A 25,591-nucleotide genomic window follows, 5' to 3' on the forward strand; every position below is an offset into this window, starting at 1 on the left:
GCTACTCGCTACAAGACTACATAACTAAACTTATTGTTGCGCCGCTTGAAATAACAATGCGTTGACATACTCTACCTCTGTTTCGTCTTGCAGCAATAGTGTTGCTAACAATGACTTTGAGATTTCGTTAACTTTGCAGAACGCTTTCGTGAAGAATGTGCAGTGACATACTTTTTTGTCGGTGAAATTCACCGGCATAAAATACGCCAAAATTTGGGTCAGGTACGTCCACCAATCAAAATTATGTATTTAAATAAAAATCGTAGCTCGTTTCAGTGCTAGCTATTCCCACAATCTTAGATTATTGCGATTTCATCTTTTCTTTAGCCTTACTTTACGGTGATCATGGAGTGCTAGAGTGCTTTAATCCGTCTACGTAGATCTTGGCCCTTATGTCTTCGTGGAGGAGTCAATGTGGCCCGCGGACTAAAAAGTTTGGAGACCCCTGTTCTAAGGCATTGAGATCAAAAGATACGACCATCGTTTAAGACTCGAAAACGAAAAATCATTCGCCGAAACTTGTAGATGAACTGTCTATGTACAAGGGCGTGCTGGGAAGTACATTCTGTTCTCAATGTTTGTTGATGTATTACATGGTCGACTTTTACGCTTCGCTGAAGGACGTTTCAGCCCCCTGCCGCTAGAGGGCTCAGAAAGGTCGCGTGTAACGTGGCGGTGTGTAACGTAACTATGTCGGTTTCTGAGAAACAGCGTGCTGTAGTGCAGTTTCGAATTCGAATAGGTCGTCCGCCCATGGAGCAGCTTCTCCTTCAGTGTGACAATTCCAGACCACACATGAGCTCTGCTGTATCTGCAACAATCCGACGCCTTGGTTTTGATCATCCTCCGTACAGACCCAACTTGTCCTCATCCGACTTACTTGTCTTCCAAATTTATAGAAAACCTTCGAGGACTTATCTTTCAGAGGTGAGGTTATGCCTCCTTCAATAGAGTAAAACATTCTACAGTGTTTCCGTTCCCGGGTTCGATTCCCGGCGGGGTCAGGGATTTTCTCTGCCTCGTGATGACTGGGTGCTGGGTGTTGTGTGATGTCCTTACGTCCGTTAGTTAGGTTTACGTAGTTCTAAGTTCTAGGCACCCCCCATGAACCATGGACCTTGCCGTTGGTGGGGAGGCTTGCGTGCCTCAGCGATACAGATGGCCGTACCGTATGTGCAACCACAACGGAGGGGTATCTGTTGAGAGGCCAGACAAACGTGTGGTTCCTGAAGATGGGCAGCAGCCTTTTCATTAGTTGCAGGGGCAACAGTCTGGATGATTGACTGATCTGGCCTTGCAACTTTAACCAAAACGGCCTTGCTGTGCTGGTACTGCGAACGGCTGAAAGCAAGGGGAAACTACAGCCGTAACTTTTCCCGAGGACATGCAGCTGTACTGTATGATTAAATGATGATGGCATCCTCTTGGGTAAAATATTCCGGAGGTAAAATAGTCCCCCATTCGGATCTCCGGGCGGGGACTACTCAGGAGGATGTCGTTATCAGGAGAAAGAAAACTGGCGTTCTACGGATCGGAGCGTTGAATGTCAGATCCCTTAATCGGGCAGGTAGGTTAGAAAATTTAAAAAGGGAAATGGATAGGTTAAAGTTAGATATAGTGGGAATTAGTGAAGTTCGGTTGCAGGAGGAACAAGACTTCTGGTCAGGCGACTACAGGGTTATAAACACAAAATCAAATAGGGGTAATGCAGGAGTAGGTTTAATAATGAATAGGAAAATAGGAATGCGGGTAAGCTACTACAAACAGCATAGTGAACGCATTATTGTGGCCAAGATAGATACGAAGCCCACACCCACTACAGTAGTACAAGTTTATATGCCAACTAGCTCTGCAGATGATGAAGAAATTGAAGAAATGTACGATGAAATAAAAGAAATTATTCAGATAGTGAAGGGAGACGAAAATTTAATAGTAATGGGTGACTTGAATTCGAGTGTAGGAAAAGGGAGAGAAGGAAACATAGTAGGTGAATATGGATTGGGGCTAAGAAATGAAAGAGGAAGCCGCCTAGTAGAATTTTTCACAGAGCACAATTTAATCATAGCTAACACTTGGTTTAAGAATCATGAAAGAAGGTTGTATACGTGGAAGAACCCTGGAGATACTAAAAGGTATCAGATAGATTATATAATGGTAAGACAGAGATTTAGGAACCAGGTTTTAAGTTGTAAGACATTTCCAGGGGCAGATGTGAACTCTGACCACAATCTATTGGTTATGACCTGCAGATTAAAACTGAAGAAACTGCAAAAATGTGGGAAATTAAGGAGATGGGACCTGGATAAACTGAAAGGACCAGAGGTTGTACAGAGTTTCAGGGAGAGCATAAGGGAACAATTGACAGGAATAGGGGAAAGAAATACAGTAGAAGAAGAATCGGTAGCTCTGAGGGATGAAGTAGTGAAGGCAGCAGAGGATAAAGTAGGTACAAAGACGAGGGCTGCTAGAAATCCTTGGGTAACAGAAGAAATATTGAATTTAATTGATGAAAGGAGAAAATATAAAAATGCACTAAATGAAGCAGGCAAAAAGGAATACAAACGTCTCAAAAATGAGATCGACAGGAAGTGCAAAATGGCTAAACAGGGATGGCTAGAGGACAAATGTAAGGATGAAGAAGCTTATCTCACTAGGGGTAAGATAGATACTGCCTACAGGAAAATTAAAGAGACCTTTGGAGAGAAGAGAACCACGTGTATGAATATCAAGAGCTCAGATGGCAACCCAGTTCTAAGCAAAGAAGGGAAGGCAGAAAGGTGGAAGGAGTATGTAGAAGGATTATACAAGGGCGATGTACTTGAGGACAATATTATGGAAATGCAAGAGGATGTAGATGAAGACGAAATGGGAGATAAGATACTGCGTGAAGTGTTTGACAGAGCACTGAAAGACCTGAGTCGAAACAAGGCTCCCGGAGTAGACAACATTCCATTAGAACTACTGACGGCCTTGGGAGAGCCAGTCATGACAAGACTCTACCAGCTGGTGAGCAAGATGTATGAGACAGGCGAAATACCCTCAGACTTCAAGAAGAATATAATAATTCCAATCCCAAAGAAAGCAGGTGCTGACAGATGTGAAAATTACCGAACTATCAGTTTAATAAGCCACGGCTGCAAAATACTACCGCGAATTCTTTACAGACGAATGGAAAACCCGGTAGATGCGGACCTCGGGGAGGATCAGTTTGGATTCCGTCGAAATGTTGGAACACGTGTGGCAATACTGACCTTCAACTTATCTTAGAAGAAAGATTAAGAAAAGACAAACCTACGTTTCTAGCATTTGTAGACTTAGAGAAAGCTTTTGACAATGTTGACTGGAATACTCTATTTCAAATTCTAAAGGTGGCAGGGGTAAAATACAGGGACCGAAAGGCTATTTACAATTTGTACAGAAACCAGATGGCAGTCATAAGAGTCGAGGGGCATGAAAGGGAAGCAGTGGTTGGGAAAGGAGTGAGACAGGGTTGTAGCCTCTCCCCGATGTTATTCAATCTGTATATTGAGCAAGCAGTAAAGGAAACAAAAGAAAAATTTGGAGTTGGTATTAAAATTCATGGAGACGAAGTAAAAACTTTGAGGTTCGCCGATGACATTGTAATTCTGTCAGAGACGGCAAAGGACTTGGAAGAGCAGTTGAACGGAATGGACAGTGTCTTGAAAGGAGGATATAAGATGAACATCAACAAAAGCAAAACGAGGATAATGGAATGTAGTCAAATTAAATCGGGTGACGCTGAGGGAATTAGATTAGGAAATGAGACACTTAAAGTAGTAAAGGAGTTTTGCTATTTAGGAAGTAAAATAACTGATAATGGTCGAAGTAGAGAGGATATAAAATGTAGACTGGCAATGGCAAGGAAAGCGTTTCTGAAGAAGAGAAATTTGTTAACATCGAATATAGATTTATGTATCAGGAAGTCGTTTCTGAAAGTATTTGTTTGGAGTGTAGCCATGTATGGAAGTGAAAGATGAACGATAAATAGTTTGGACAAGAAGAGAATAGAAGCTTTCGAAATGTGGTGCTACAGAAGAATGCTGAAGATTAAATGGGTAGATCACATAACTAATGAGGAAGTATTGAATAGGATTGGCGAGAAGAGAAGTTTGTGGCACAACTTGACTAGAAGAAGGGATCGGTTGGTAGGACATGTTTTGAGGCATCAAGGGATCACAAATTTAGCATTGGAGGGCAGCGTGGAGGGTAAAAATCGTAGAGGGAGACCGAGAGATGAGTACACTAAGCAGATTCAGAAGGATGTAGGTTGCAGTAGGTACTGGGAGATGAAGCAGCTTGCACAGGATAGAGTAGCATGGAGAGCTGCATCAAACCAGTCTTAGAACTGAAGACAACAACAACAACAACAACAACAAGTTCTAAGGGAGTGATGACCATATATGTTAAGTCCCATAGTGCTCAGAGCCATTTGAACCGTTCTACAGTGACGGTATCAACAAACTGGACTCTCGTTAGGAGATGTAGAATATTTATGAAGAGTGTTTTATTTAAAAACTCTAAGAGTTTTCCCATAAAAAATTCGGTTGCGTCTCGGTTCAGCGCGTCGTTGTGCGCAATAAAGTGTGTGCGGTACCCTCAGAGCGTGAGTCCTACTCGGAACTATCAGATTTTTCTTTTGTTTCCAGTACGTCTCTTTTTTTTCTTTTTCCATAGTGTGAGCTCCCACAATTAATGCTTTTTCTTCCAGATCGGTTTCCTGTTGCTCTGTTAGTGATGTGTTGTAAGTTCATGTTTTTTGGTATGAAGCTGGACATTATCTTCGATGTTCGCTTGAACTGCAGTTCCTTTAGACGTTCGATCACCGTAAGTGCTCAGTACCGCCAGTGTCCGCAATGTGTGCCCGCAGGGGGTGACCACGGCAACGACAGCGCTGGCGGCGGAGGGCCGACGTGGTGGTCGTGCAACGCGACGTCGCCCGGCGAGGAGGGGCGCGCCACGGAGGCGGCGGCCGTGTTCAGCTGCGGCGGCGGTTGGTGCGTGGCGGAGCGAGCTCTCTGCAACGGCGTCCCCGACTGCCCCGCGGGCGAGGACGAGAGCGTCCACCAGTGCGGTGAGTCCCGTCGCACGGCTCTTGCTCCCTGGTAGTCTCCTGTCACTCGACTCGACTCATTTGTTAATACTAGATCCTTCTTAATCCTGAATTACACGTTGACATAAGAGCAAATGTACAAACCAAACTAGTACCAGCAGACTGAAAATTTGTCGACGAGACTTGAACGGGAGGTAGGACGATTAGGTGCTTACGCCTTTACAATTACACCACCACGCATGCCTCCACAATTTCACACTTGTTCTTTTGCCATTTCCGCTCTGCCGCCTTGCGCTTTCTGTCACTCCTTAGGTGTCTGTATTACTTTTTCCCTGATTCCCTTATTAAATTCCCATATTTCCTTTCATCAATCAAATTTAGTATCTCGTGTTTTATCCAATAATTACTTTTATCCAATAATTTCTCTGGCTCTTGACTTCTTGTCCCGGTTTTTCTCTCTACCTTTAATATGTCTTCTCTCCAACCTAGACATTCATCTTCTATTCTATTACATTCTCCTGTTTCCTCTTGTCGTTGCCTATTACTCCCTCTGAAACTTTCAGTCAATCCAGATCCCATCTCCTTCATTTCCTACCTTTCTGCAATTTTTGTCAGCTTCTCGCACTCCGCTACTCACATTTGATAACTAAAAAGATATTGTAAGAGTGTGGAAATGGTTTACAGTATAAAACTGTGTTTCTACATCGCTACCTGATCACTCCTTAATCTGTATGAGAACTTCGAATTTATCCAGGTCTCATCGACACACGTAACTTTCTTTCATTATTCTTTAAACTAACCTTTAAAAATCTTGATTTACCGAAATAGTATTGTGTCATTTAGTAAAACTACCTTTCAGTCAAACGACAGACCATCATCAGGTTTCTTTTACTCCTGCTGAGGTCTCCTTTCTGAAGCATTAATTTTTAAAAATATTTTAAATCGGTAAAGCATGGTCTCCTTTAACAGTGCTTTAACCAAATGTTTGAAATTACTTACACAGCATAATGAATAAGATTCTACCACTTCCAACTCTTCGCTCTCACTTGAAACGACTAGTGATGCTGGGAGACAAGCAAGACTTAGCCGTTAATTAAATCCAACGTACGTACTTGTCTCGAAGACGATTTTCTGTATTGAGTATTAGCAGGTTTAGCGAAACGGAGGAGAAGGCTTCTCTTTCTAGCTGCCGCTGACGTTGGTCACCATGAGAAATATAGTATAGTTTGTAATTTGTTCCCATTCAACAGAGCAATTTGAAAGCACATTCCACTCACATACATGTTATAGCATTTGTAATTTCTCAGACAATACACAGAAAAATAGTGCTTTTAAGGATGGAATAAGCATTTTTCTTTAAGAACACGCTGCGCCTCTGGAGATGTTACGAAGCTTCCATACGTCAAACATCAGATGCTCTGCAGGTGTTTAATGTCTAACAACAACTGCTTTTGGTATTTCGTTCCTATCTTTCACAGAGACTGTAAATCAATGAGCTGCGTAAGTATATTGCTGTTCCTGATGTATGTAAACGATTTAGAAGACAATCTGAATAGTCCTCTTTGAATGTTTGCAGATGATGCTGCAGTTTACCGTCTTCTGAAATCACCAGAAGATCAAAATCAATTGCAAAATGATTTATAAGTGATATCTGTTTCGTGCTAAAAGTGGCAATTGACACTAAAAAATAAAAAATGTGAAGGCATGCACATGCCGCCACCGCATCCCTGTCTACAAACATATTAGCCTCGAAAATAATGTTGGAGGAAATTGAACAGCTCAAGCAGTTATATTAAATGGACCTATATTCTTCCGTCGCTGCAGAGTTAATTTTACTCTGGACGTCGCTACTGGAAATTCTGGTTCTGGTTGGTATACTCTGGCTATCGTTCGTTCGTTGTGAAATTCAACGTACTCCACTTCTCACTAATAACACCAAAGGACTACTTAGGATACACTCCCCCTCCACAATTTGATGAACAAGTTGGTGTCAAACGTTTCACATTCCTCCACTCCCAATTTTTTGCTGAAGATAAAGGGAAAGAGAAAATGAACCTAGATTTCGGGTGTCGTCATCATCAATGCCACTAGAGACCGAACATCAAGTCATTCGAAGGATACATAGAAGTGACAGTGGCGTTTTTAAGGAAACATCCCGGTTTTGATCTTCAGTGATGTATGTAAGAAAACAATTTAGATTGGCTTGCCGGAATTTGAATATCGTTACTCCCAGAAAAGAGTTCGCTATACATTCTGGCTCATTATAGTATAAAAGTGATAAGAGTTACTAACTTAATGGCGTACATGACAATTCTTATACCTTCTCTGAGGTACTGGTAAGATCCGACTTTTATTTTCTGTTACTTTTTCGTATTCTCGAGGTGCAGTGTACAGCTAAGGTACATTCTGGGAGAGCTGAGGTGTTATACAGATTACGGTTAATGTACTCATGATTGTAACCCTCCTGATTATTCCTTTAATTTGAACATTAGGTATTATAAACTCTTTCAGATATTTATTATTTAACAATAAACGTCTCTCGTAATAAAATGGTTCAAATGGCTTTGAGCACGATGTGACATAACTTCTGAGGTCATCAGTCGCCTAGAACTTAGAACTATTTAAACCTAACTAACTTAGGGACATCACACACATTCATGCCCGAGGCAGGATTCGAACCTGCGACCGTAGTGGTCGCTCGGCTCCAGACTGTAGCGCCTAGAACCGCACGGCCACTCCGGCCGGCCTCTGGTAATAACAGAAACTGCACCTATTTTTGCCTTTTATTTCCTACTTCTCAAGGGGGTAGTTCTGTAACATCCTCGTCGGTTGCCAGTACGTTTCTTACTGTGGTTAGGTAGGAATATGACATAAGCTAAGAGCCCTATTTTACAGTTCTCCAAAAGCTGCCAGCTAGCGCAGCTGCTAATATAAACCGGTAGACTGACCATTATACTACGTGGGTAATCGAAGACAGGGTTCTAGCTAGATGAGAAAAATGCAGCTCCAAAGTCTAGATGGGTGTCAGTTCTCTTTCAGATCGATAAGTAAACTGATAATTCGATCTGTCCCTTGTTGCAGTATGTGAAATGCCGATAAATGGCTTCAAAAATTGAAGTGAGGCGCTACCCTTTTTTAAGCCGAGAACGTTCCAAGAACATAAGCCACTGTGCAGCTCAAACAGGAAGTCTAGCGTCACGTCATTAGGGTGGAGTGCAGCTCGAGAGCTGCCAGCACGAAACGAGTCTCGTGGGACATGGGGAGAAGCCTGCTGTCGAGCATGAGCATCTAAGCAGTGCATAACATTGTCGCGAGACAGAATTTGTCTCCTGAGTTTCGCACAGTAAAGTAATATTTTCGTTCGTCTTCCTTTTTTAACGCATAACGTCAATGTTGGTCAGAGAAAGATTTAGTGTCGTTCATTGAATCTCTCGTCCAACGCGAAGTCCCAAGCGACTGGAAGAACGCGCAGATGACTCCTTTAGCTAAGACCGATAGAAGAACGGACTGGCAGAATCACAAAAAAATTATTTTAACATTTGTTTGCTGCAGAATCTTTGAACATATTTTCAGTTCAAATACAATAAATCTCCTTCAGAGAGAAAAGCGTCCGTCCACAAATCAGCACGGTTTTAGAAATCATCGCTAGTGCGAAAAGCATCTTGCCCTTTCCCCACTAGAGATCCAGCGGGCCATGAATGAAGGGAAACAGGCGGATTCCATATTCCTAGATTTCCGTGAAGCATTTGACACGGTGCCACACTGGAGATTGTTAACGGAGGTAGGGGCATCACTGGTGGGAATCACTGGTGGGAAAACGACTTCCTTTTTGGAGGAACACTGTAGACAAAATTTAGAGAACCGGCGTTTGAGGCTGCCTGCAAAACGGCTTCCAGGTATGTGAATGACTCGAAGACTTCTTAAGTAACAGGACCTAACATGTTTTTTTATACTTGGAGTGTCCATTAGAGGCAAGGGTATCGTCAGGAGCGCTCCAGGGAAGTCTGATAGGACCGCTGTTATTTTCTGTATACACAAATGATCTGGTGGACAGGGTAGGTATGCGTCTGCGGCTCTTTGCTGATGATGCTGTGGTGTGTTTGTAGGCGTTCTCGTTGAGTGACTAGGAGGAAACAAATTTCTGGTTGGTCTGATGAGTGTCAGATGAGTACATCACAGATGAGTGTGGGTGAGCTGTAAAGGAGACCGCGTCTAGGGCACTAGTGCGTGTTGACTACTGTTCGAATGACTGTGATTAGAACCAGATAGGATTAATGGAAGACATCGAAGCGATTCAGAGACGGGCTGCTAGGTTCGTTACCTACCGTTGAGTTCGAACTACACGAAGGTATTACGGAGATACTTCGGGATCTCAAATGGGAATCATTGGTGGGAAAGCGACTTTCTTTTTGGAGGAACACTGTTGACAAATTTTAGAGAACAGGCGTTTGAGGCTGCCTGCACAACGGTTCTCCTGGCGCCAACGCACACCTCATAAAACCGCCATCAAGATACGGTTAGACAGATTACGCTCGTACGATGGCATATCGCTCTGTTTGCGAGTGGAACAGAAAAGGAAATCACTAGTACTGGCGCCATACTGAGCCTTTAGGAGTATATATGTAGATGTAGACGTGGGTGCAGATAAAGTTTAACTGATCCATCACGTTATCACTTACTCAGCCTTTAGTGACTGATATGACTTTGGCCTCTGTTCTGCAATTATGCTAGCGGTTTGAATTCGTAATCGATTTGGCTACTGCTTGTGCTCAAATAACAAGAAAATGAGGACTTGCACTAAAATAAATCGGTTTCCCAATGTATCGTTTTTAAAGTCAGACACTGTTGCTGATATAATAACATAGTGTACTTCGTTACTTCTTTAGGAAAAGTGTACTATGTGGGGAGGCGATTCATTCTCGGAATTTTTCAACCAGTAGGTAGCATCAGACAACTTGTCTGAGAAAGTATCAGAAATCAATACATTTAACCTTTTTGTGGGTGATTCTACATCCACATAACGAAACAGTCAACAACCCAAAGATAAAATTGTGTAAGGTGGCAAAATGGAGAAGGCATGTTGACGGGAACGGTGATTGCAAAGGAATATTGATCAGCGTCCCTTCGTGTGATTCTCGTTTCAACTACAGTTCGTAAGCCTAAGACATCAATACAGGCAGCTAATGACCATGCTGTAAATAAAGAAGAAAAAGTTACTGTGGTGTCATGTAAGATGCTGCGGCAGTCTTACCTTGTAACAGAATGATACGTTTTGCGTCATCGACTTCCACACAGGGTGACGCAGCTAAGACAGGCCAACGCAAATATAAGCACAATAAATGATTATATCGATGTGCTGTTTCCGCCAAATTATGGAGGACAATAAGGTGCACCTCCTGACATTCATAAAAAAAATTTATCGCTTGTAGTCGCCGAATTACGACATCGATTTTTTTTTCTGTACGAACTGTAGACTGGAACGTTTGTCTGTGGCATCTTAAAGAAACTTCTAAGAGAAATTCACCAGCGTAGTATATATAGATATTGATTAAATAGTTTCAAGACAACAGCTCCTGCAAACCACTTTTTCATCGTCAAGAGAAGAGGTTCCACAAACGTCCGCTGTATTGTTCCAGATGTAAGCAAAGAGCAATACTGAAAATTGGGTGGACTGATAAAATACGGGGATGTTCGCCGCAGAATCGTCTAAGAAAGTAGTATACGGAAAAAATAACAAGAAGTAGGGACAGGATGATGGGAGATCTGTCAAGACATCAGGGAATAGCTTCCATCGTTCTAGATCGAGATGTAGAAGGTAGAAACTATAGAGAAAAACAGAGGTTGGTATGCATCCAGCAAATAATAGAGGACGTAGGTTGCAAGTGCTACTCTGAGGTGAAGAGAATGGCACCAGGGAGCAGTTCGAGGCGGGCCGCATCAAACCAGCCACTAGACTGATACAGAAAACTTAAGACGTAACGTGTAATTTAGGTATCTTTCTTGTGTATAGCTTCAAGCCCATCAGACTGTGTCTTGCCGTTGATTGTTGTAAGCGCATTCGATAATCTGAAACGAGAATATCGCTTATGGCAAATGTAACCAAACTATTAGAGCAGCAAGTGCGGTTGTATGGTGGAAAGTATCTAAGAACTCAAGATCTGTCTTTGCAAACGTTAGAAAAAAAAGTTCTAGAAACTTGGAAGTGTGGTGAATAAAACACGTTGCAGAAAGAAAAGAGCAGCTGGTGAAGAAATAAAATTTACAGCAACAGTAACACGCAATGCAAAGGTCAGTAAGGAGCGTCTCGGAGGTACGAAAGAGATAAACTAAACGAGTGTTCTGGAAACGCTACATTCCATCGCCTTACATCCGCTTCACATTTCGGTGTATACACAGCTTCATAACAATGACTTCCAAACTTCGCTACACTTCTCTGAATGTTATCTACAAAACGTGGAATGTGATGCGGAAAATCTATTTCCCGTTTACAGAACATGGGCAAGTCAATCTGAGCAAAATCCACAAATCGTTAGTCGAAAATCCATGCTGATCCGAAGCAGCGGATAAAAACAACGCTCTTGGTCCATCAACATTACTTCCGTGTTTTACACGGCCCACACCATTGATGCCTGTTTTATAGGTGGGGATCTATATTCACACGACATTGTAAGGTAGGACTTCGTAAGACAGGCTCCTACCGCAGTTGTTGGAAGACAACAGACCGGACATATGGCAGCAACTGTGGGACCAACAGTCCCTCCCATTCTTCATATGTAATGGCAGATCCTGTTAAGAGAATATGTTCAAATGGCTTTAGCACAATGGAACTTAACATCTGAGGTCATCAGTCCCCTAGACTTAGAACTACTTAAACCTAACTAATAACCTAAGGCTAAGGACATCACAGACATTCATGCCCGAAGCAGAATTCGAACCAGTGCTCTTAAGAGAATATGTGAAGGGCAATGGAACTGTCGTTCAGAAAACGCTGAATAGTCTGTGCACCCACCAAACTTAACTCTGTACTTGTATTAGTGGCGAAAATTAAAACAAAAGGTCTATTGAGAAATATCCTCTCCTCCCAAAGCATGAAATGCCTTATAACACGGGTCTGTTTTGATCTTAGCTCCAGTTTAAATTCAGTGTGCAGTGTGGTTTTCCCAGTATCGCTGTATAGCTTGTAGCAATGCACAAGGTCAAGATTTTGAGCAGTTGGTACGACAGCCGTCAAAATAAACGCAGGAAACGTAACGGAATTACGTGTTTGATTACATTTGAGATAGCAGGGAAGATATTTGTGTAACCTCTTCTCATGAAGGAGGGGCCATGGCTTGCGGCATTAACTTGATACTATTTGATCAAGTGTTATACATGTTATGTCGTCGAAGTTCTCTTAGAAAGCCACTGAAAAAGTATATTGTTCCATTACAAAAAAAAAAAAAAAGATAGTGTCCTAGTTCGGTGACTATAAACGATAATTATTAGTTTTTGAAGTCTGGGAAGTCGCCATATTGTCCGCTATGACTTCGTGAGAATCGCGCCTCATTATTTTTATATATTGTAGATGTGTTCGGTGTTGCGTCTCTTAGTTCAAAAATGGTTCAAATGGCTCTGAGCACTATGGGACTCAACTGCTATGGTCATCAGTCCCCTAGAACTTAGAACTAATTAAACCTAACCAACCTAAGGACATCACACACATCTATGCCCGAGGCAGGATTCGAACCTGCGACCGTAGCAGTAGCGCGGCTCCGGACTGGAGCGCCTAGAACCGCACGACCACCGCGGCCGGCGTCTCTTAGTTGCCTCACGCTATATGTACATAATGTTCACTATAATGGCGTTATAGTATCTCTCTGTGCTAATTTTTACTACACGTAACTCATCCGCAATTAAAAAAAAAAGTAGACAGAGACTCTGAAATTGAGAAATCTGCTGTCTTCCCCATCTTGATTATTCGGAAATAGCGATCGAGTCGCAGTGATCACCACAGGAATCAAGTACGTAAAGCAGAGCTAAATCAAGTAAAAATGCAACGTTACATTTTCTTCTTGGAATGGTCTATTTTGTTTGATTCGTTTATCGGTTGCGCTGGTAACCGGGTGCCGAATCATTATTGGTAAGCAGATAAGATGGGTGACTGTGGACCGTGCTTATATTAAACATGACACAACAAATGGTTTGGTATTACGTGCAATAGTACAGATCCGACGTCATGAAGTAAATTTAGACTGCAGAGTTTCATGATTTTTCTTGTATAAAATTAGTGAGTAAGTGTAGTTGTAGTCTTTGTAGAGGAGTTTTAATTTCAATATCTGAAAAGTTCTTGCAAAAGTAGACAGCAAAGGGAATCTCTTAGATGGCAAGGAAAAAGCTCTTAGCTTGATTATTCATCTGCGAAAAAGGATTTCGAAACCACATCGCGAACAGTAACGAAAGTTTCCAGAAAGTAATATTATTGCTTTATGGATTGATACCGTATTCTAAAAATAATCTAGATAATGATGCACGAAAATTGTGTAACAAGTACCACACGAAGAACCTAAGATTCAATTCCTTAGAATAGCGCCAATTTAAAATTTACCGTATTTGCCTTCCATCCGTAAAAATTACATAAATTAACAAAGAAGAAACGTACTGGGATAACCGGTGATAATAAAGAGGGTATGCACCTGGGCAAGCATAGGAACGCTTAGGACAATCCTAAATAGATTAGATGCGGCTCATATAGAAAGAAATCAAAATTAATTGCAGCAGTTTTATTTTACTCATCTTAAGATGGTAGCTGAGTGGCTGCCGCTATAAAACAATGGTTTCGTTTGTAATAAATTAGAATTTGCTATTGCCAGCCACGGTTTTCCCTGTCTATTGGTAGCACGACAAATTTCGTGAAATAATTCCAATTATAAAATGCATTTTTCTTGTACTATGGCAGTTTTATTTGTGATGTTTGTAGGGTGGGAGCTGCTGAATTTGAATTTAAAGTATTCTGAACAGGGCCAGTTTGTTACTGCGGATCTATCTTCCCCATCAAAGAACGGCAAATTTGGAAGTAATTTTGCTCACCAGCATGTAGGAAGAATGGTAAACGCAACTGTCGTAGGCCTGAAGACCAGGCTACAAATTGAAATTATAACTTTCTTTAAAATTGTATGTACCGAACTACTTAAATGAATGCCTGAACTGGGAACGCACACAAAACAGTGGTAATCGTGTGGCCTGCTGTAACTGTACCTGGTGTGCTTACCCTGTGTTATTGTTAGAAAAGCTTTATACGAACTGATTGGGCAATGCGACTCCTAATGCCAATACGGAAATACAGTCACTGCAAAATACATTCAGCCCCTTAAGTACTGAATCATCTGGCCCTGTCCAAAACTCATAACTTTAGTCCTTCTGGACATAACAAATAAATTAAATAGTCATACCTTTAAAGCAACAATGGTGGATCGGTTTATATTCTGCTCTGTCATGAAGAAAAATAAAATATATTAGCTACAGGCTCAGTGGTGTGCGATGCTGTCCTAATACTTTGAAATATACATGAAATTCTTTTAGCGGATAAATGAAAATATTTAAGTAAAAATTCAATGTCTTTAAAAAACATATGAGTTGGACATGGAGACGGTAGTGATTTGGTTGAATCACTAACACTGGCTTATTCAATAATGAGGTTGTATTCGAAGTTAAGTTTGTCGTTTCAAAACATCTTAAAATTACCATTACATTACTCAAAAAAATTACGCCCTTTTTTAATAAATGAAAACTTTCTTTGCTGACGTAGTCAGAAGAAATTAGATTTATATGTTAAGTATTACCTAACATCACTAAAAAGCATAAAGACAAATCTTAAAATTACGTATACCTTTGTAAACAAATCTTAGAAACATTATGAAAGGGAAATGTCTAACCAGGCTACACATCAAATCTGTTTATGTACTTTCTGGGGTAACTCAACATAGAATTTACTGTTGCTGATTATCAAACAACTCATTTACACAAACTCGCTGACAAAATGAAAATAATAAAAAATTAACTTCTTTACCTTAACTGCGAGAAGGTTTCTACTTCCACAATTATATTTCCAATAATACATGCACTCATAAAGCTTCTTTGTAATATCAGTCCAGTAACCAGTAACCCTTTCTTGTCACAATTAAATTTACATTTTGTCATGTCACTTTACATTCCATTATAAAATCATTCATCGTCTTAACTACCTATTTTACGTGTTGTGTAACACAAAATATTGGTATGAGAAAATTCCTACAAAATGATCAAACATTTGGGGACTTTACAGAGCACAACACAAAACTGCCTACGGCATCCTCTTTGGGTCACAGACTGACACACACTAATTTCTGTGCGTCAAACGCGCTCTTACTCCATCACTACAGTCTCAGACCAGAAGCAGTATCTTTCGCTCTGCGGTCGTGCGAAGTCAGATCCACTCTATAAGCCCATCAGAGACACACATCGTTTACAATATAATAGTTTGATTTTGGTTCACATTAGTATCATTACAATATTCGCGTGCCACGTATAAGTGTACCCAAGTTGACTCCTTTCAATATGTTCCATGAGGATAATCAAAGTCCTCGCACTGCACTCCATAACACAAATGCTTTGAGGCACATACCGATCCTTTACTGGTCTAAGCAGTTCCACGATATGTCGCTCACAGAGCGGATCTGGAATGTGATGGGAAGGCGCACGCAGCCACACAAGCCTCCAATTGATAATCTTCATCATCTGATATAATGTGGTTTTCAGGCATGGCACAATATGAGATCAGGAGGCCATTTTGCTTCACTGTCACATCGAATAGAAGATGTATTAGTGCTCGTGAGGGTGAGTCCTCATACAGTTAATGAGTGACAAGAATTGCATATGAAAATGAAAGTTTATTCATTTAAGATCCGTTATATGGCTTCTATCTTCACTACGTTTGCTTTATATCGAACTGGTGTGACACGTATTCAGTGGGTGTTACTGCTTACAGCAATTCTTCTGCAAGCGTTCGGTCATTCAGTATTATGCACGACATGCTACAATTGTCTGTTTTTAGAAGCTGGTGCCCCACAGCTCGCAAATGTTATATACAGACGAGAATAGCTTATAAAATTTCTTTAGTGAGCAACTAGTTTTGATGGACCATCATCAGGATCATAAAAACATCTACATCGTCATAGTAGCAAGACCAATGGTGTCAGATAATAAAAGGCATCAGTTCGTCTCTGTTGCAAATAAAAATTACATCGTCAGTTAGAAAATGCGACAGACAGTGAGAGTGTATCAGACAGAAATATTGTAAACGATTTTATGAAACTGGTGATGATTTGTGGACCGAAACTGGCTACTCAATAACGAAATTTTACCAGCAGTTCTTGGCTGTAAATCATGACATTCTTCACTTTTTTATTTTTATTTTTTGTTGTTGAAGGTCAATTTCTATTCTTGCACAAACCGTTGACCCGCTGATCCTCTGCACGTCTTCCTGCAGTTTGTCGGCGTTGCAACTTCTCTCTCTTTAACATCATCCATGGAGTGCCTCACTGAACTTCTATTATTCAAGTTACCATTTATATGTGTTGTGAAAATATGGGTCCAGTTCGGCGCACATTAGAAACAATGCTACGGCTAACACTCAAGACCTGAATTATGAAGTGTATTATTATATTATAGTATTAATGTATCAGGCTCCCCATGGTCGAATGGATGCGATTGCTACACCATTCATTTTGGATAGAATCATCTGTACGGCAGCTTAAGTTAATAAATCGGATGAAACCCTGTGATGGAGATCGTGATCAGTGGTGCGTATTGTATACGATGCTCACCATTTACCTATCACTGCTGGTGACTGCAGTGACAAGAACGACTAAAACTCAGATTCGATTATCCAGTTACAATTTAATGGTACAAGGCTGGATTTACAAATAGGACGCCCACACATTAAGCACCTATCGAACCACAGTACCCCAGTAATTAACACTACTGCATATTGAACGATTACCACTCCAACTCATAACAAGGCATAAATGTATCCTTTAGTGACACCAGTCACAGACGGTGTTTGGTAGTGTTTTCGCTTTCATGGATTTTGCCACCCTACTTAAATTCTGACGATGTCATAGTCCATTCTACAGCAACAGCTGAATTTGCCCAAAAGTCTTTCAATAACAGTAAACGTAAAGCCTTTACAACAACCTTTCCCCCATTGGAGTACGTTCAGCTCCCTCCTTTTTTCTCCCCTCGCCCTCATATGTGACCGCTGAGGTTGTATCATTACTTCCTTCTGATAGCGTTGAATCCATATTTGTCTTCTCCGTTCCAGATAGCTAGGAAAGGCAAAACAAACTCGGAAGTGTACTCGGAATGGGCAAAAGACGAAATTAATAACTTCAGTCCTAATGTCGTTGACTGCAAAAAACACTAAAACTAAACTCTGCCGGAACATGTCATGAGTGCGCAACGGTACCGACCGGCCGCCGTGTCATCCTCAGCCCACAGCATCCACTGGATGCGGTTACGGAGGGCCATATGGTCAGCTCAACGCTCTGCCAGCTGTATGTCAGTTGACGAGACTGGAGCCACTACTTCTCAATAAAGTAGCTCCTCAGTTTGCCTCACCGATTTATCCAACAACATGGTGTCCGAAACTTGAGCAGAATTAAAAACGCTCATTAAATGTCACGATCACCTATCATGACTATTGGATTATTGGGGAACCTAATAGAAAAACCTGTGATGTGGAAAATACAATCGGAAGACCACGTAGCAGTAGTTTGCATCCTCTGGTCTCTTTCTTTTCCGTTCATGACAGCTAGCCAGCAACAGATCATAACGTGGAAGACTTGAACAGCGTCGTTTGACGACATGGCAGCAATGAAATGTAACTGATGGCCCACAGTCGTGATCTCAGAGCAACAGACTGGAAATAGGTGTCGTTTACACTAAGAAAGAATAGCTTCAAATAGCAAAAGCAAATGCTTGCCAGCAGCGCTCGAGAGACCGGATGGTCACTCATCCTAGTGCTAAACCAACCGGACAGCTCTTACCTTCGGTGATCTGACGGGAACCGCTGTTACTACTGCGACGGCCGTTGGCCGTTTCCTGGGTGTCATACGACTCATTCATGATCGTGGTGGAAGGAAAAGCTTATAACACATCTTTCCGAGGGATTTTATTGACAGTATCTTCAATAAAGGCCTTTGATACTACTAAAGTTGTAGTATTCTCGGGATATTACTTGAAGAAGGGAAGGATTACGCATCTTTACATAGAAACCAATGCTGAAAATATTTTTAAAATGTAAATATTAAGGCAACATGATGGTTGAAATAACGCAGAGGTTGCGTCTGAAGGTTGATCTGTCTGTCGCTGATCTACGTTGCTAATATAACGGACGTGTGAGAGTAGTTACGTAGTTTACAAACAGAAAATATGCTTGCAACATCAGACATATACTCGTGCAGTACATGATAGACTTAGCAGATGCTCTCGCAACACCATCCATCAAAACTCCAACTATTCCATTAGATCTGAAGGAGGAAAATAGCTTCATATACACCCACATTGCTATGAAAAATCATCAAGTGTCATCAAGTAAACATTTTAAAACGGCCCCAAGGAACGTCATATTTGTTATATGATATTCGGATATTAAACATCAGAAGCAATACAACATCTGCTACACATCGTCAATGAAAAAATGAACTCTCGATTCCTTCCTAAAGATGTGGGTAGCCCAAGTCATAGTGCAAGGAAGAAAGCCCAGATAAGCCAATAGCACATAGCTCATGCGTCAAGAAAATTTTGGAAGGGATTGTTAAAGTATGGCTAGAACGGTGGCTGGGACAGATGTACTTGCAGTCTCAAAATGCCTTCCGAAAAGGGAAGGGGATCTGTGTAATGAAGCAAAATGAACAACAATCATCTTGATCCCTTGCATTTTTTTTCCTTGCATTTTTTTTTTTCCTCGCTTTCTCGTAGGGTTCCGAGAGCGAGGAGCTGCTTTAAATGATCGAAGAATTGAACGACTGCTAGACTGTTCTGACCGTGGTTTAGAGAGAGTTGGTGCCCAAGTTGAAATATAATGTCATAGATCTTTGTCATATTCAAAATTAGTGCAGAATTTAATAAAATTAAATTGGACAACCATAACAGTGTATACATTTTCGAGTGCTCTCTTAGAAAATATGGAGTGCTGTTATTCTAGGATGGAATGTGGCAGGTGAAGAGAGTGTAAGTCATGAAAAACAAGATTTATGTCAATACGTTAGTAAAGCTCAAAGAAATTGCTAAGTAAATAAAGACTGTTTTGGTGAAAGGGTAATAGTTAGTACGACGGGTGTCGAATAAGTAATGCAACATTATTTTTTCGCCGTTAATTTTGGTTGGAAAAAATGCGAATTTTGTTTTGGAACATCGTGGAATATTTCTGTCTCAGACTCTATAGTTTCATGAGGTTCCCATAGGTCACGGCGCTATGTGTAGCGTAAAAAAGTGGCGTCTTTAACATGGGTGCGTTGTAGGCAGTAAACTGCATTTTTGCATCTTTTGGCGGAAAACCAGAGCATCGCAGATATTAACAGTCGCTTGCAACATGTCTACGGAGACCTGGCAATGAACCAAAGGACGGTGAGTCGTTGGGCGAGGCGTCTCTCACCACCGCAACAAGGTCACGCGAACCTATCCGATCTTCCACCTCTCTGCAGGCCGTACAAAGTTATGACTCCTGAACGGAATAGACAGTGTCTTGAAGGGAGGATATAAGATGAACATCAACAAAAGCAAAACGAGAATAATGGAATGTTGTCGAATTAAGTCGGGCGATGCTGAAGGAATTAGATTAGGAAATGAGACACTTAAAGTAGAAAAGGAGTTTTGCTATTTGGGGAGCAAAATAACTGATGATGTTCGAAGTAGAGAGGATATAAAATGTAGACTGGCAATGGCAAGGAAAGCGTTTGTGAAGAAGAGAAATTTGTTAACATCGAGTATAGATTTAAATGTCAGGATTCGTTTCTGAAAGTATTTATATGGAGTGTAGCCATGTATGGGAGTGAAACATGGCCGATAAATAGTTTGGACAAGACGAGAATAGAATCCTTTGAAACGTGGTGCTACATAAGAATGCTGAAGATTAGATGGGTAGATCACATAACTATTGAAGAAATATTGAATAGGATTGGGGAGAAGAAGAGTTCGTGGCACAACTTGACAAGAAGAAGGGATCGGTTGTGTAGGACATGTTCTGAGGCATCAAGGGATCACCAATTTAGTATTGGAGGACAGCGTGGAGAGTAAAAATCGTAGAGGGAGACAAAGAGATGAATACACTAAACAGATTCTGAAGGATGTAGGCTGCAGTAGGTATTGAGAGATGAAGAAGCTTGCACAGGATAGAGTAGCATGGAGAGCTCCATCAAACCAGTCTCAGGACTGAAGACCACAACAACAACAACAATGAAATACAGGGAACTGGATTTGTCGCCACAAAAATGCGAACTATTTTCTCCTTTTCCATGACAATGTGACTACTCACAAAAGTCTGTACACGCGAGAGGAGCTAATAAAATATCTCTGGTTGTTTCCTTCCTCATACAGCCAACAGCCGATCTCTCGCACCTTCCAACTTTCACATGTTTGGCCACATGTAGGCTGCACTGTCTGGAAAGCAGTACGTGGATGATGGGGAGGTTATTGATGTCGAGCAGTACAGTGGTCCCAAGCGAGCATACATACAGACCCTCCCAATAAGATGGCGTAAGGTCTTTGAATTCAGCAGAGATTTTGTTGAAGAATAGCGTTTTGTAGCCCAAAGACTTGGGAATGATATGGTACATACGGATCCTGGATAAAGCCAATCATCTTTCAGAAGAAAAAAAAGTCTTACATTACCACTGGACTCCCTTCATAACTTAGTTCTCACTTAATGACGTGTGATAGCACAAATTGAATGCCCAGGCCCAGCTCGGATGAGCACAGAAATACAGAGCGTTAATCCAGATCTCGGTCAAGAAAACCTCTCCAGAGATAAGATCGCGTATCAGAGAACAGATGGCAGCCAACTGTTTGAGGGGAAACGCAATAACGCGGCCTGCGCTTGGCGGAGAGGAGCCCCGCGCCGTGGATCGTCGCTCTTCGCAGAGGGCCGGCGTGTCGGCAGAAATACTTGGCGGCTGGGACAGCGCAGGGCGGGGTAGGGCGCGCTGGGTGGGGCGGCAGTAAACGCCGCAGCCCAAATAAACGCCGGCGCCCCATAAACCGCGGGCGGACAGCGCCGCTTTTCGGCGCGCTCGCCACCATCCCGCCGGTACCATTCCCGCTGCCGCAGCCCACGTTACACTTCCTTACACGATTTGGCCAGAATCGCCCGACACCCACAGGAGAAACGCTTCAGCCGAACTCTCTGACACAAACATACCAGAGCACGAGAAGACCTTCGACTTAGTTGCTTCTGTTATCTGAAGCTGATCTTTCTTAGTCTGAATGACAGCTATTTCCAGTCCGTTGCTCTGATATCATGACTGTGGGCCACCAATTACACTTCATTGCTGCCATTTCGTCAAACGACTCCTTTAAAGTCTTCCACGTTATGATCTGTAGCTGGCTAGCTGTCATGAACAGAAAAGAAAGAGACCAGAGGATGCAAACTGTTGCCACGTGGTCTTCCGGTCTGTTGATACGTAATCAGCATGGTTTCAAAAAACATCGTTCTTCTGCAACGCAGCTAGCACTTTATTCGCACGAAGCAATGGCCGCTATCGACAGGGGAGCTCAAGTTGATTCCGTATTTCTAGATTTCCGGAAACCTTTTGACACCGTTCCTCACAAGCGACTCCTAATCAAGCTGCGGGCCTATGGGGTATCATCTCAGTTGTGCGACTGGATTCGTGATTTCCTGTCAGGAAGGTCGCAGTTCGTAGTAATAAAGGGCAAATCATCGAGTAAAACTGAAGTGATATCAGATGTTCCCCAGGGAAGCGTCCTTGGAGCTCTGCTGATCCTGATCTACACTCCTGGAAATGGAAAAAAGAACACATTGACACCGGTGTGTCAGACCCACCATACTTGCTCCGGACACTGCGAGAGGGCTGTACAAGCAATGATCACACGCACGGCACAGCGGACACACCTGGAACCGCGGTGTTGGCCGTCGAATGGCGCTAGCTGCGCAGCATTTGTGCACCGCCGCCGTCAGTGTCAGCCAGTTTGCCGTGGCATACGGAGCTCCATCGCAGTCTTTAACACTGGTAGCATGCCGCGACAGCGTGGACGTGAACCGTATGTGCAGCTGATGGACTTTGAGCGAGGGCGTATAGTGGGCATGCGGGAGGCCGGGTGGACGTACCGCCGAATTGCTCAACACGTGGGGCGTGAGGTCTCCACAGTACATCGATGTTGTCGCCAGTGGTCGGAGGAAGGTGCACGTGCCCGTCGACCTGGGACCGGACCGCAGCGACGCACGGATTCACGCCAAGACCGTAGGATACTACGCAGTGCCGTAGGGGACCGCACCGCCACTTCCCAGCAAATTAGGGACACTGTTGCTCCTGGGGTATCGGCGAGGACCATTCGCAACCGTCTCCATGAAGCTGGGCTACGGTCCCGCACACCGTTAGGCCATCTTCCGCTCACGCCCCAACATCGTGCAACCCGCCTCCATTGGTGTCGCGACAGGCGTGAATGGAGGGACGAATGGAGACGTGTCGTCTTCAGCGATAAGAGTCGCTTCTGCCTTGGTGCCAATGATGGTCGTATGAGTGTTTGAGCCGTGCAGGTGAACACCACAATCAGGACTGCATACGACCGAGGCACACAGGGCCAACACCCGGCATCATGGTGTGGGGAGCGATCTCCTACACTGGCCGAACACCTCTGGTGATCGTCGAGGGGACACTGAATAGTGCACGGTACATCCAAACCGTCATCGAACCCATCGTTCTACCATTCCTAGACCGGCAAGGGAACTTTCTGTTCCAACAGGACAATGCACGTCCGCATGTATCCCGTGCCACCCAACGTGCTCTAGAAGCTGTAAGTCAACTACCCTGGCCAGCAAGATCTCCGGATCTGTCCCCCATTGAGCATGTTTAGGACAGGATGAAGCGTCGTCTCACGCGGTCTTCACGTCCAGCACGAACGCTGGTCCAACTGAGGCGCCAGGTGGAAATGGCATGGCAAGCCGTTCCACAGGACTACATCCAGCATCTGTACGATCGTCTCCATGGGAGAATAGCAGCCTGCATTGCTGCGAAAGGTGGATATACACTGTACTAGTGCCGACATTGTGCATGCTCTGTTGCCTGTGTCTATGTGCCTGTGGTTCTGTCAGTGTGATCATGTGATGTATCTGACCCCAGGAATGTGTCAATAAAGTTTCCCCTTCCTGTGACAATGAATTCACGGTGTTCTTATTTCAATTTCCAGGAGTGTATATAAATGACCTGGGTGACAATCTGAGCAGTTCTCTTAGGTTGTTCGCAGATGATGCTGTAATTTACTGTCTAGTAAGGTCATCCGAAGACCAGTGTCAGTTGCAAAATGACTTAGAAAAGCTAAGTCTCAGGATAAAGTTAAAGCCATACGGACAGTCGTAAAGGAAGTGGCTGGTCTGCAGAGACAGGTCGAGGATGTAGAATCAGTGCGTAGTGGGAATGTCCGTGTTATTGATAAGTCGCATATATGTATAGTATTTAATAATCACTTTCTGAATATAACAAGTGAACTAAATATAAACCTAGTCCGTGCAGGGAATCATATAGCGCTCTTAGAAAAAAGTGTTCCGAGATTGTTACCTGAAATGCTCTTCCATGATACTGACAAGAGGGAGATTGAGTTAATAATTAAATCACTAAAGACCAAGAACTCTCATGGATATGACGGGGAATCTAGCAGAATGCTGAAATATTGTTCTATGTATGTTAGCCCAGTACTCAGCCATATCTGTAACTTTTCCTTCAGGAGTGGTCGGTTTCTTGACCGGTTGAAGTACTCGGTAGTGAAGCCACTTTATAAAAAGGGAGACATTGATAATGTTGACAATTTTAGACCTATTTCTATGCCATCGGTGTTTGCTAAAGTTATCGAGAAGGTTGTATATACAAGGTTACTGGAGCATTTAAATTCACATAATTTGCTGTAAAAGGTTCAGTTTGGTTTCAGAAATGGTTTAACAACTAAAAATGCTATATTCTCTTTTCTCTGTGAGGTTTTCGACGGATTAAATAAAAGGTTGCGAACGCTAGGTGTTTTCTTTGATTTAACGAGGACTTTTGACTGTGTTTACCACAAAATATAACTGCAGAAGTTGGACCATTATGGAGTAAGGGGAGTAGCTAACAATTGGTTCGCCTCTTACTTTAAGAACATAAAGCATAAGGTAATTCTCTGCAGTATTGAGAGTGGTAGTGATGTTCAGTCCCAATGTGGCACTGTTAAGTGGGTCTTTCCCCAAGGGTCGGTGCTGGGGCCACTGCTGTTTCTTATTTATGTAAATGATATACCTTCTAGTATTACAGGTGATTCAAAAATATTTCTTTTTGCTGATGACACCAGCTTGATAGTGAAGGATCTTGTGTGTAATACTGAAACAGTAACAAATAATGTAGTTCATGAAATAAGTTCGTGGCTTGTGGAAAATAATTTGATGCTAAATCATAGTAAGACTCAGTTTTTACAGTTTCTAACTCACAATTCAACAAGAAACGATATTTTGATCAGACAGAATGGGCATATTATAAGCGAGACGGAACAGTTCAAGTTACTAGGCCTTCGGTTTGATAGTAAGCTGTTGTGGAAAGCCCATGTCCAGGATTTTGTTCAGAAACTAAATGCTCCTTTATTTACCATTACAACAATATCTGAAATAAGTGACACTTCAACATGAAAAGTAGTCTACTTCGCATATTTTCATACGCTTATGCCATATGTTATCATTTTTTGGGGTAATTCTTCTGATTCGAAAAGGGTATTTTTGGCTCAAAAAACGGCTCTTCGAGCTATATGTGGTGTAAGTTCGAGAACATCTTGTCGACCCCTATTCAATAGCGTGGGAATTCTGACATTGCCCGCACAGTATATATTTTCTTTAGCGTCGTTTGTTGTTAGCAATATTAGCGTATTCCCAAGAGTTAGCACCTTTCACTCAGTTAATACTAGGCAGAAATCCAATCTGCATGTGGAATGCACTTCCTTGACTCTTGTGCAGAAAGGAGTGCAGTATTCTGCTGCATGCATTTTCAATAAGCTACCACAAGAACTCAAAAATCTTAGCAGTAGCCCAAACTCTTTTAAGTCTAAACTGAAGAGTTCCCTCATGGCTCACTCCTTCTATTCTGTAGAGGAGCTCCTGGAAGAGCTAATAAATTAAGCAATTTCCAGTGTTACATTGTTGATTTTCTTTATTTAAACATACGACTTGTCACCTGAATATGTTTTTTTATATTTAATTTTATCTGTTTCTAATATCGTATTATAATTTCATGTATTGACTCGTTCCATGACCATGGA

The 25,591-nt window shown here is 42.2% G+C and overlaps 1 protein-coding gene across 1 annotated transcript in view; it reads left to right on the plus strand.

The window, feature by feature from the left end:
• The window catches only part of LOC126335869 (G-protein coupled receptor GRL101-like), a 697,223-nt gene that overhangs the window by 164,682 nt on the left and 506,950 nt on the right, over positions 1–25,591 (plus strand). Inside the window, exon 3 of the mRNA XM_049999341.1 lies at positions 4,889–5,092. Within this exon, the coding sequence (XP_049855298.1) occupies positions 4,889–5,092 (204 nt within the window). The remainder of the gene's footprint in view (positions 1–4,888; positions 5,093–25,591) is intronic.

This window comes from Schistocerca gregaria, chromosome 2, assembly GCF_023897955.1.
Source record: "Schistocerca gregaria isolate iqSchGreg1 chromosome 2, iqSchGreg1.2, whole genome shotgun sequence".
Classification (NCBI taxonomy): Eukaryota; Metazoa; Arthropoda; class Insecta; order Orthoptera; family Acrididae; genus Schistocerca; species Schistocerca gregaria.